General features: G+C 41.3%; 1 protein-coding gene across 3 annotated transcripts in view; it reads left to right on the forward strand.

The window, feature by feature from the left end:
• Positions 1-320: 320 nt before the first annotated feature.
• The window catches only part of ubr1 (ubiquitin protein ligase E3 component n-recognin 1), a 72438-nt gene continuing 59107 nt past the window's right edge, over positions 321-13651 (forward strand). For 2 of the 3 annotated variants that reach the window (XM_008104080.3, XM_008104086.3), the window contains exons 1-4: positions 328-532; positions 9916-10172; positions 11993-12071; positions 13340-13450. In XM_008104080.3, coding sequence (XP_008102287.2) covers positions 461-532; positions 9916-10172; positions 11993-12071; positions 13340-13450 — 519 coding nt within the window. In that variant the 5' untranslated portion in view covers positions 328-460. Of the gene's footprint in view, positions 533-9915; positions 10173-11992; positions 12072-13339; positions 13451-13651 lie in introns of all 3 variants that reach the window. The other variant, XR_010002043.1, reaches the window with a different exon arrangement.

Genomic DNA, 13651 nt, shown 5'->3' on the forward strand with positions numbered 1-13651 from the left:
TGGGTCTCCAGATGTGTTGGCCTTCAACTCCCAGAAATCCTAACAACTGTTAAACTGGATGGGATTTCTGGGAGTTGTAGGCCAAAACACAGGTTGAGAACCACTGCTATATAGCTTTGAGCCACAGTGGCTAAAGTGGCGTCAGACTGCATTCATTCTACACCTGCACCCTTATTCCTCACATTCTGACGTCAAGTATACAGAGGAGAGTATTGGAGGGCAAAGGCCCACCCCTTTAAGCAGGACCCGCCCCTTTAAGCATTCAAGAACAAGCGGCCGACTAACGTTCCGCCGATATTCTTTTTTTAGCGCATGCGCCACTGGCCCGCCGCGCATGCTTAATGACGCCGCGGACCTGACGCAAGGCCCATTTAAAAAGCAGACGGCGGAGTAGCAGTCGGCTCCTGTTTTCCGCCTTCGTCTTTCGGTCGGGCAGGCAGCGAGTGTCAGCGCTGCTAAGATGGCGGACGGAGGCGGCGGCGGCGGCGGAGGAGCAGCGGCAGCCCCCGCCAAGCCCTCGGAGCTGTCCCGGGTGAGGTTCCGCCGCGGCGCAAAGAGCAACTCGCCGGAGGGCGTCAGGCCCCGCTCGGCCGCAGGGAAGGCCGCTCCTCGTCGCTCTGTCTCCAGACTTCATAAACGCCAGTCATATCATAGGAAGGGAAAACTGTGTTCTGAGGATTTAGTAGTGCCTGTACGATACAATATTGGTATCGTACAGGCATACTGTACCTGTATTCTGAGGATATTAATGCCTATATAGCAGGCATGGGCAAACTTGGGCCCTGCAGGTGTTTTGGACTTCAACTCCCACCATTTCTTTCCTTTCCCCCCTCAGCCGCTAAGGACCTGAGGCTGTTAGGAATGGGGGGAGTTGAAGTCCAAAACACCTGCAGGAGCCAAGTTTGCCCATGCCTGCTATATAATAAGGCACCACCCTTTTTGTCCCTCTGAAGTTGTTTGACAATGGTTAACCTATCAATAGGGAGTGGATGCCGACTTGAACGCTATGCTCCTGCTGCAAAGCTTTATAAAACTCCACCAAAGTGGGTTGCTATGAGTTTTCTGGGCTGTATGGCCATATTCCACAAGCATTCTCTCCTGACGTTTGGCCCACACCTATGGCAGGTATCCTCAGAAATTGTGAGGCCTGTTGGAAACTAGGCAAGTGATGTTTATATATCTGTGGAAAGTCCAGGTTGGGAAAAATAGCTGTTTTCTGTCTGAGGCAGATGTGAATGTTGCATTTGATCACCTTGATTAATGGCCTTGCAGATTAATCTGGCTACTTCTTGCCTGGGGGATGTATTTGTTGGGATGTGTTAACGGGCCCTGATTATTTCATGTCTGGTTTTTTTTTAGTGTTCTTTGTTTAATGTTTTGATTTTGTTCATTTTCATGGTTTTCTCCTTTCTTTTAAAATTGTCCACATGCTTGTGGATTTCAATGGTTTCTTTGTGTAACACCTTCCAACAAAGGATTTCCCCAGGCAAGCTTTGAAGCTGCAAGGCCATTCAGTGCTAATCAAGGTGGCCAATTACAGCATTCACACTTGCCTCAAACAGATGAGTTCTTTCTCCCACCCTGGACATTCCACAGATATGTGAACCCCACTTGCCTAGTTTACAACATGAAAGCTTTCAACAACATATTGCTGTGTAACTGTTTGACAATGATTAATTTTGTTGAATGGGAGTGGATGCTGCCTTGACCGCTATGTGCCTCCTGCAAAGCTTTAAACATCCACCAAAGTATCATAGGACATGTGTCCCACATTTTCGGAGACCTGAAGAAATTATGTTTGGTCTCGGGTGAAGCAGTGTTTTGTTTGATGTACACGTCCCCCCCGTCCCCATTGGATGTATTTGAAGAGAACTTTCTCTTGGAAGGTGGTATGTTTTCCCCTCTCCCAAGTGGATTAAGAATGGTAATGCATTTACATATTCCAGAGTTTCTCAAACTGCTCCTCCAAATTATTTGAACTTCAGCTCCCACAATTCCTAACAGCTGGTAAGCTGGCTGGGATTGTTGCGAGCTGAAGTTCAAAACACATGGAGGAGCAAAGTTTGAGAAACACTAATGTATTCGGTCAAATTTAAAAGTTATTGGTTAGAATTATGTAGACAGAATATAAATTGAGGAGAGCTGAAAGACCTGGTTGTATTTGATGCCCTTTGGCTATATGCCTGCCATAAGTTCCTGCTTTAAATGTCCAGCAGAGCATTATAGGACATGTTCTCCACATTTTGGGATGTCTTGAGGAATGGGATTAGATTTTAGGTGAAGTTATTTTGTTAAATGTAAATATTTCTAGTTCCCAATGAGTCATTTAGAGATTTGTTTGGAAAGTAAACTTAAGGGCCCTTCCACACAGGCCCTATATTCCGGAGTCTGATCCCAGATTATCTGGCAGTGCGGACTCATGTAATCCAGTTTAAAGTAGGAAACCTGGGATCAGATCCTGGGATATAGGGCTGTTTAGAAGGGCCCTGAGCTTCAGGTAATCTTGAAAATAACTTTATACTGGAAAGAGGTGCCCCCTGCCCCAAGCTGGCATAAGAGTTTGAAGTCATTTTCCTGTGCTGTGGGTTTTAAAGTTATTTTTGTAATATACTGATGTCTAAAGTTATTTAGACTGAAGATAAATTGAGGAGAACTGAGAGAACCAATCGTATCTTATGTCATTTGGCTACGTGCATGCTGTTAGTGCCTACTTCAAACATCCAGCAAGGCATAATGGGACATGTTTTCCACATTTTAGCATTGAATGGTTGTGTTGCTAAAGTGCGAAGTATAGAACCCTGCGCAGATGGTTGGTCAATGCAACTTAAGCAACGTGCAGTCATTGAATTCTTGACAGCATAAGGTGTCACCCCAAAGGAGATTCATCAGAGAATGCAAGCTGTTTATGGTGATTGTGCTAATGTGAGTACTGTGCGTTGTTGGGTGAGTAAGTTTAAAGATGTTGAGGTGGGAACATCTGACTTCCGTGATAAACAAAGAGTTGGATGTCCTATGGTAGCAACCACCAAGTTTCACAAGCAAAAGGTTGACAGATTGATTCAGGACGATGGTTGTATTGTTGTCGACCGCGTTTTAGGGGATCGGGCCCTTAAGGAGGGACCCGATCCGGTCCTGAGAGAACGGACCTTGGCGAAGCCAAAAGGAGAATTATGAGCCGCAATACAACCTGAAGCCGAAATGAAGAAGGTCCGCCAAAGTTGAAGGAAAATCCGCCAAGGAGTCTTTATTGAGCAATTCAGCTGAAGAGGACTCTAGTAGCGATCATTCGGTCTACTAGGGTACCACATAATCAAAATAAAGCCATATTTATACAAAATTTCAGTCTGACAGCCCTTTGAATTTCCCGCCCCGCTCCCCCGCCCATCTGATCGTTGATAGGCTAGAAGGTTGAACGAGGCGGGCTTTCGTTTCCCGCCTTGCTCCGTTGGCCCAATAGGAAGCTGCCTTTTGTCTCTACTCGGGCCACTCACGAAAGAGAAGGCGGGAGTTATTGAAACAATGAGGTGACAGGGCAGGAACTGTCGGATTAAGTCCTGCTAGACCGATTTCTAAGGGGATTAATGGCAGCAATCAAGGATGTCCGGGTTTCTGTCACATATACAGATTTTAGATATGCCTTGGGGTGTCAGAGGTGGAAGTAAAGATGGGTGGTGATGAGCCATATTGACAGGCTCTGCAGGGCGCCTTCCTGAGGTGTCCTGGTTTTTCCTTTGGATGAGATATGACAATGTTTGCCTTGGGGCGAATCACCTTTAGGTCAATACTCCGAATTCGGCGACTCAAGCCCTATATTGTCCATGCAATCTGAATTTGATTGGGTTTAGTGAGATATGACAATGTTTGCCTTGGGGCGAATCACCTTTAGGTCAACACTCCGAATTCGGCGACTCAAGCCCTATATTGTCCATGCAATCTGAATTTGATTGGGTTTAGCGGTGGCAGATTATCCTTTTGTTTTTGGGAAGGGAAGCCTGGGTCATAGGAAATGGGATAGGTTCTGGGGTTCAGGTTGAGTTCAAAATATTTCCTATTTGATTTCATGACTTGGCAATTATATGAAATAAAATGAAAAATAAAATAAAGTTGGAATATAAACCATGCTGGGAAAAATACATATTTTCCGGGGATCCCAAAGAGTACAAATACATATAGGCAGATAGATAGATCTCATGGAAATAAGGGAGAATCCATAAAAGTAAGTTACATTGCATAAAGGGGATTCATGAATGATATAAACAATTGAAAATATTTGATAAGAACGAAGTTCATAACATCTGGAGAACTCAGCATGGAAATTCATAAAAGTGGAGTTTTAGCAGCATGATTTTACAATTCATGAAGTTAGCCCAACGATTAGAAATTCATATAACAGTGATTCATGAGGGGGTCCAGGTACATAGAATATGAAAATTCACGGATATTGGGAAAAGAGTTCATCTGTGGTGGAAGGAATTAATAGAAATAGCATGGGGAAGAGGTACATGTGAGTTGCAGTCTTTGGAAGTATAGGATTTCATAAGTTCAGGGGTAGGTCTGGGGAAGAGTGTTCTTCTCATTCATAAAATTATGAAGATGTGAATGAAACGTGGAGGGCGCCCGTCCAGGCACCCTCCTGGCAGCTGTAGAGAGGGTGAAGGTCCTTGGAGAACTATGTCTCCCCAGCGGGAGAGCGATCCCCCATCCACAGTTCACAGAAAGGGACCAGTGATCTCTTAAAACCATCCCGCGGGTCGCGGGGAGAGGAAAGTCCGGGATAAGGCTGGAAAAGAGCAGTCTGGCTTGAAAAGAGCAGTCGGTTCCGTTTGACAGTCAGCTGATGAGGTGCCGAGAACTGGACCGATTTTGGTTCCGTTGGTGGTCCTTGGGTCAGGAGCCTTAGGAAGGGTTAGAACTAAAAGAAGAGCGTGCTAGGGGTAATTTTGATAAAGATATGAGCCAATTTATATCGTCCGCCGTATTAACCTATGGCGGGGGAGCCTCAGCCAGAGTTTAAAGGACGGACGGGTTAGTGAGAGGGAGGGGGAGGATTGCATGTAAGAAAAAGGAGTCAAGGAAAGACACAAAATAACCAGATAGAGAGTGCTACTGTTATAAAATGTATGCTACTTTTATTGCGGGGATTTGTTACATAGTTCAGGGAAGGGGAAAGTGAAGAAAAAAGATCTTTTAATAATAGTCTGCTGCGGTCCCGCTCTGTTCCTTTGGTGATGGATCTGCGGAACTCTCCGCTGCGGGTTCAAATCAATTTGAATGCTGGCGCTACGGACATCAGTATCACTCAGAAAATTTTCAAGCATAATCGGCATTTCACAAGAACTTGTGGGTCACATTATTGCTTTGTTTGGCTATCAGAAGATCTGTGCATGATGGGTACCCAGGATGCTGACGTCTGAAATGAAAGCGCACAGACTTGAAATTTGCCAGGAACTCCTCTCACATTACGAGAATGAAGGTGACGCCTTTCTCCTTTGGAGTGACACCTTCTGCTGTCAAGAATTCAATGACTGCATGTTGCTTAAGTCACATTGACTGACTGTGCAGGATTCCATACTTCACATTTTAACAACACAGCCATTCAATCCTAAGGCTTCCCGCCAAATGGAACTGTAGAGGAGAGTCTACTGAAGAAGCCAGTACCTGCCGCATACCGGTACTGCCATCTGTTGAGTTATGAAGGTGGAGGCATTACTTTTCATTCAACCCTTGTACTAAAGGCTAGAATTACTCAGACTAAAGGAGGAGAGCTCAAAGAGCAAATTGTAGCTTTTGTCCCTTAGCTATTAATTTTAAGGACATGGTCCTAATGCATGCTAGCGGTCAATGCATCAAATTTGTTAAACCTAGTATAGTATGGCAGTTGTTTGGTATGTTTAGAATACTCTCTTCAGTCCAGTCCTGTGTTGTGACCACTAGCATGATTTTTAGTCAAAAGGGTTTGGAAGGGGATGAACTTTTGTTGAATTCAACCGTATTTCTAAAAAACTCTTTACACTATAAAGTTCATCATAAGATTTTTTTTTCCATTGAAAGAGGCATTGTGGAAAGAAGTATGATGGCAAGAAATGAAAAAGTATCATGAAATTGCACATAACTATATTCTGTAGAGTACAATTGCAAAGCTCTAAACCTAAAGGCTGGGTACTTCTTGTAAGTCTGTGTAGAGAGCGTGCATCTGAACCCGATCATTATTATCTGATGTAGGGCAGTGTTTGTTTAGCCAAGGACTTTAACACTGGGGATTTCAGAAACAGAAATGGTTTCAGTTTTGGTTTAAGCAAAATAAGTTTTTTCTTTCTTTCATGAGCTTAACCACTCCCAATTTAAACAATGGTGTGAAGGAGCTTTTCCATAACCAGTGACTGTTGTTGTCGGGGAGTAGAGGTGCAATTTGGTAGTCATTATTCTGCCTAGAAAAAAACTTTTACTATTCAATAGTTTGTCCTTTTCCATTACCACAACAGATCCTGATCTGATCTGTATATGCCAATGTAAAATTATAAATTGTGGTTTCTTGTATCAGGATAAAATGGGAAACGATGTTGTTTCTGAATATCTCACAGAAACTTAAAATCTGGAGTTTGGGATCCCCAAATGAAACTGAACAGCAGTAGATGAAGAACAGACAAATGGAAGCAATAATAAAGTGTATTTTTATGTGTTTTAAAAATGTTTTTAGCTTTATATTTTAATTATGTCTCATTTGTTCATAACCAAAGGAGCCCTTGTAAGCTAGGAGACAATATGGAAATACTTACAGGGTTGTAGTGAGAGGCCCAAATGTCTGATACAGGTTGAGCATCTGTTATCTGGAATTCCAAAATCTAAAACACAGCAAACCCAAAGTTGTCCACATGCGTGTCTGAGATAGTGACACCTTTGCTTTCTGATAGTTCAGTATACACAGATTTTGTTTCATTCTTTAAAATGTTATGCATAACATTACTTTCAAGTTATGTGTATAATGTTTATATGAAATATAAGTGATTTTTGTGATTAGATTTGAGTTCCATCTCCAATATATCTCACTATGTATTTGCAAGTAGTGTATTCCAAAATCTGGAAAAAAAATAATTTGGGAAATGTCTGGTTCCTAGCCTTTTGGATAAGGGATGCCCAATTTGTACTGGACTAGTTGTTCTTTATGCTGATATAAACTACTTTTGAGGTCAGTTGTAACAGAATTGGGGACACAGAACCTAAAATAATCACATCAGCTTCTGAACTGTTTGGGAGCTGGCGGAGCAGCTTTCTCTCCTTTAAAAGAAGGCTCTTGCTGCTCCCTCCTTCCCACAACATGCTGCCGCCTATAATGGCATAGATGTGTTACTCAAAAGGATTGTGGCCACAGTCTTCCTAGCATAGAACAAATATTTCAAAGCAGCTAATGGTTACCTCTTAGGGAAAATTAGCACAGTCACCTGTTTTTGGTTTCATTCTGTTTAAGACACTTCCTTCACATAAAAGTTGTCTTTTTCCTAAATTGCAAATGTCCAAGTAATGAGATCCCATTGTGCACCATTATAAACAAACCTGTGTCTGAGCGTTCGAGAGATAGTATATTGCAGTTTGCTCCATGATAATAAATTTTGTGATCGCAATCTTTATTTTAGGGTTTCAACATGAAGAAATGATAAGGTTGTGGAGATTAGTATGTTTAAGTAAGCAGATTTAGTAAATGAGCACATTGGGTAGAAAATAATTGAAGTCTTGGAGAGTGAGATGTCAAAAATTTGGAAAATATCACTTTGCTTCTTTTCTCATGAAACTGCACCTTGATTTTGGGGCATTGTCAGTTATAGCACTCTGAAAAGTTCCCATTAAAGAGAAACCGTTTAGAGATTATTGTGAAATCAGATTGAGAAAACATGTTAATTTATAACATTTTTATTGTGCTGTTTCTGCTGATCACACTAACAAAGGACTTCTGCAATTAATTAAAGCTACATCATTACTAGAACAGAAATACGACATACTTATTACATCTCTTTAAACCAGGCCTGCAGAACCTACAGCACTTCATGTGTTTTGGACTTCAGCTCCCAGAATTCCTGATGATTGGACAAGCTAGCTAAGGCCTCGGGGAGTTGGATGCTCTGTGTTCCTCCCAAATTGGCTATCAATAGGCAGTTTTGGACCCTAATTTTCCTCTTTTGGGTTTTTTAAAAACTCTAAATATGTCTTGAACTGGACAGTACAGTGTTCCCTCACTACTTCGCGGTTCACTTTGCGGTTCTTCAATAAACTAAATGACTATTATAAATCATAAAAAATTACAATTTGCAGCCTAAGGAAGGGAGGAGAGAGAAGCCAAAGGGAGAGAAAAGGAGCCCAAGTGCCAACAGGAGAAGAAGGAGGCGATTCATCAACACACGATTGGTTGATAAAGACTTAAAATAGTGTATAACTACTAAAATAATGTATAAATATTTAAATAAATATAGCATCCCTACTTCGCGGATTTTCACTTATTGCGGGTGGTCCTGGAACCTAACCCCAACGATAAGTGAGGGAACACTGTATTTTAAACAAAGGGATATTCATAAGACAATCATCTGTAAAAGAAACCATGTAGCTATTCTGAACTTCATACATCCTTTGCATAGTGAATTTATTTAAAACATTTTATCTTATCCTTTAGCTGAAAGGTGGCTCACATATTGTTAGTAGATAGTTACCAGTGCTGAACTTGCTTTTTGTAGTTATGTTGGTTTAAGCTGAACCACAAAAACTGCAACAGTTGTGTAACTGATGCTCTATGCCAAATTACTGCTGCCCATACCTATGTGCTTTCATAGCTCATTGCATGGTCTGTCAGTTGCAGTCAAGCCCTATGATGTAATTGCCTTGGTTTTAGTTATTAATAGAATGAATATGGTCATGGATTCTGTTCCAGCATTTTGAAATCTCAAACAGTACTTGTTTTGCTTTCAATATATGAGGGTTCTTGAGAATTCTAGAAAACTGTTAACATCAATTTTCTAGCTGATGGCTGACTTTTGAACTTCTTTCTTGATCTATGAATGGGGATGCTTCCATTTCATACTCTCAGGCACGTAGTGATAAATCCATGTCTTGTCACCAGTAATTACTATTTTTAGAGATGTCCAAATGCTTCTGTTTGTGCTCTATTGTGAGTTGTTTTGGCACCCATCTCACACAAAATGTTTGAACCCCAAGTCTGTTGTGGATTATTGCATAAACAGAGCCATGGCTGATTTGCAAAGGATTTTCCGCATAATCCACTGTCACTTGTCTATCCCACAGAATCAGTTCAGGTGCACGCTCAATGTTGTGATCAGTCTTGGTTTTGGATAGGTAGCTGGCTCCTTTATGGCTGACACTTGTGTGACTTTCCTTGAACTTCTCTATCCATTCATATGCATTCTTTCTCCATTCTGTGCACAAAGTATTCAATAAATGTCTCCACCAGACACACCCACAAACTACAAAAACAAATATATGGAAAGCACTGTATGTTACTCTTCTTTTGTGCAAATTACAGGGTGGGAACTATTTTTTCTTTCACTGCAGCTGCAAATAAACAGACATAACACTTTAAAAAGTGCACAGCAATGACACCTTATACAGAAAGCACTGATAAGACAATGTAACCAACAGAAGTTTTAATATAACCAATGTGCAGATAATTTGTGACTCGTACTTGTAGAAACAATTACTGGTATCTTACTGGTTGATCTCAAAGTAGACCCATTCAATTAATTGTTGACTTTAAAGTCAGTATACAGTTAAATCCCACAGATTCAACAGGTCTATTGTAGAGAATACAGGATTTCAGCCATAGTTTTCTGTTACGCAAAATGTTGGTGCTAAGAGTTCTTGTGTTGCTCCTTTTCTGTTTTAATGTCTGTTGTATACTCTTCTTTTTCCCTGCAGTGGTGGGATGAAAAGTTGGATTTCTATACTGCCTTCCTTCAGCATTTGGCAAAAGTTATTCCAGATATATATTCTGATGAAATGGATTCCATGCCAGAGAAAGAGGAAGAAATAATTCAGATGACTATACTTTACCCTCTGGAGTGGTATCTGTTTGGAGAAGATCCAGATATCTGTTTGGAAAAGCTAAGACAGAGTAGCACCCCTCAGCTTTGTGGGAAGGTGTTTAAAGGTGGGGAAACAACATATTCCTGCAGGTAAGTAATATCCTTTACCATTTGTCCTATTTAACAGAATTATGTACAACTAAAAGAAGTTTTGGTGGTGCATGTATTTTTCAAAAAAATCCTGCTTTTTCTGAGACTTTTCTTAAAACAACGGTTACGTAAAAGCGCAGTGGAAAAGTTAGTAGATATACAGTAGACAAAAATAAAATCAACTTATGAACTGGAACTTTTATTTTAAAATAATTGGGCTGCATTGTTTCTAATTATTGTTTATAACTATTATAAAATGGTATAACAAGCTTGACTGTGTTTGCATTTAAAACCTTGGGAGGTAGGACTAGTGTTAGGATAATGCTTACTCTTCAGTGACAAAACCATCATGACCCACTGTTATATGTCTTAGATATATTGGAAACCAGGGAGAAGTAGCTCTTATGCCTTTAAAGTCAGGTTGTTTTGGCCACTAAGTGGATTCAGCCAAACTGCATGTTAGGCAGAAAAATCAAATCGAGTGCAATTTCTAATTTGATTATATTATTAAAGAATCAACAGAGAAAATAGTAGCTTTAGTTGTATTGTTAAAGAACCAATATCAAACAATCATTTGATTTTAAAGGAAAATGAGTAGGCAAATCATTAGCTAATGAAACCTATTAAGAGCCAAAGAGTTACTCATCAAAGCAGCAAAAAAATCTAAGTTTATCTGCATCTTGAAGCTGGTCATTCCTCCTCGTTCTCCACATGCAGACAAAGGTAGTTTCTTTCTCAAACATACTTTTTTGTTATTAAAGAAAACACATGACAGGAAATTCTAATTGGCTAGTCATATCCCTTTTGTGGATTTAACCAAAAATCTTCCAGTGCTTTCATAGAAATAAGTATAACATAGTTCTTAGTACTAGGGGGTTTACGATATTATCCCTACATCTCCATTATTAAGAAGAGTTTCTGAAAGAGAGGTTGTATGGGATTGTTAGACCATGTCATTTATGTGCTCCCCCAGATGCTGGTCTGTAACTCCTGTGTTCCTCATTATTAGACATCAGGACTACAGCCAATGAGGGTTGGGATACAACAACACCTGGAAGGCTGCAGTTGGTTCTATTTAATCTCACCCCCGTTCTTAACTATGAGTAGTTTGTAAGTCGGGGACTGCCTGTATCAGACTAAATTGCAATAACCCTGGAGTATTAACTGGTTATAACTAATCATCATTTCCTGTGCATTTTCCTGTGTGTTGAGGAACAGGCAAGAAGGTGTATATGAGCTCAGAGCTCACTGCACCTCACTTCTGGCTGTATGAATCACAGTTTAGAATATTCCATGCTATTCTGTAGTGTACTAACATTTTAAAATCGTACTCAACAGAACCTAATACCGAGGCCCACAAATGCTAATCATAAATGTGTAATGGAGATACTTTATGGATGACACTAGTGAATACTGTATCAATATTTACACATCACAAGTCAAGATTACTGCCTTACCATAGTTTATTTTGAATAACGAGCAGCTGATGAACACAGTTTACTAATTTCTCTTTTGCAAGAATGAGTAGAACAAGCAATGGGAAGCATGTATCATTGTGACCCCAGTTTCAGGCATCATGCAAAGCCTTCTGTTTTTTGCTTGTTCTGCTCATTCACAAGAAGAAAAGATCAAAGCTGTAGCAAATGAACAGCTTTCACCAGTATGTATGTTCACTCAGCAATGTCCTTAAGTGTGAACACTGGCTAAATTACTTCTTTGCTAGTAAGACTTTTGAGATTGTTTTAGCTTTGGTGGAATGCCTACTTGAATGACTAAGTACCTATATCATAGCAGTGATTTTGAAAAAATCTTTATTGCAGAGAGTGTGCAATTGATCCAACTTGTGTCCTTTGCATGGATTGTTTCCAGAACAGCATTCACAAAAATCATCGTTACAAAGTAAGAAAATGTGTGCATCACAATCATAGCTATTGATGTACTATACTATCAAGTACAGGGTTCCTAAAATAAAGGTTTTTCTCCTTAATGTGTTTACAAATTAAAGCAATTTAAAGCATTTAAATACAGCATGTAGATACATTCTAGATATTTCAAGTAAAGTGTGGAAAAGGTGCTCTACATTGTCTAATCACGTTCCCCATAAATCGAAATAATTGGATGATATCAGTGCCTGATTTGAACTGTACTGTATTTCATTATCAGAGATCACTTTTTTCTTTCTAGTACAGTAGAATCCCATTAATCCGAGTTCCGCTAATCCGACACTCCGTATTATCCGAGGCAAAGGAGCTAGTGAGCAAGTGAAGGAGGGCAGCAAAGGCCCTTCTGCGCTTGCTTGCTCGCTCGTTCCTTCGCCAGGCCGGGCCCCAGTGCTGCCAGGACCCGGCGTGGCAAAGGAGCTGAGGAATGGCGGGCGGGCGAGAGAAGGAGGGCAGCAAAGACCCACCCTTGCTCGCTCGCTCGCTCCTTTGCCAGGCCGGGCCCGGGCAACACCGGAGCCTGGCCTGGCGAAGGAACTGAGGGATGGCGGGCGGGCGAGAGAAGGAGGGCGGCAAAGGCCCACCCTCGCTCGCTCGTTCCTTCGCTACGCTGGGCTCTGGTGCTGCATAACTTGAACAACATAACTTGGTTGTGAAGGAGTGAGCATGCGAGGATGGGCCTTTGCCGCCCTCCTTCGCTTGCTCGCTCCTTCACCAGGCCAGGCCCTGGTGCTGCCGGGACCCAACATGGCGAAGGAGCCGAGGGACGAAGGCGGGTGAGCAAAGGAGGGTGGCAGAGGCCCTCCCTCGCTCCCTCTCTTTCACTTCCTCACCCCGCCAGGTCCCGGTGCCTCCGTCGCCGCTGCTGGGACCCGACCTGGTGAGCGAGGGAAGGAGGGTGGGCGAACAAGCACCCACCCTGTTATCCGTCAGTTTCGCTTATCCGTCATTCTGCCCGCCAGTTATGACAGATAAGCGAGACTCTACTGTATGTCTAATCTAGCATGTCTCATCTAATTCTAATTTCAACTTGTTGATATGCTTAGTCCATGGATTCTCATACTGGGTATTACTATTTTAATGTTTTTGTTTGTATTCCTTTATCTGAAATGTTATCTCAAGATTCAATGAACAATTATGTTGTAATAGTTTTAAATGAAACATAGTTCAGTGTTACATTTTAAAAAGGCTGTTGGTTGTGACCTTTTATATGTACTATTGTTTCAGATGCACACTTCAACAGGAGGAGGATTTTGTGACTGTGGGGATACAGAAGCATGGAAGACTGGGCCGTTTTGTACAAATCATGAACCTGGAGCCACAGTCAGTGAAGAAAAGGTAAAATACCTGTAAATAGGCAGGGAAGTAAATGCTGCAGAACACGAATCCTTACTACTTGCCAGTCTGGAGTTATGAACAAGATAGTTATTACAACTTCTTGGTCAATAATAGTAATTAATTATATCTTCAATAGCGGGATGGGATTCTGCTATTACAGCATCAGCAAATAAATACTTTGTTAACTTTTGAACCAGGACA

The sequence above is a fragment of the Anolis carolinensis genome, chromosome 1 (genome assembly GCF_035594765.1).
Source record: "Anolis carolinensis isolate JA03-04 chromosome 1, rAnoCar3.1.pri, whole genome shotgun sequence".
NCBI classification, from domain to species: domain Eukaryota; kingdom Metazoa; phylum Chordata; class Lepidosauria; order Squamata; family Dactyloidae; genus Anolis; species Anolis carolinensis.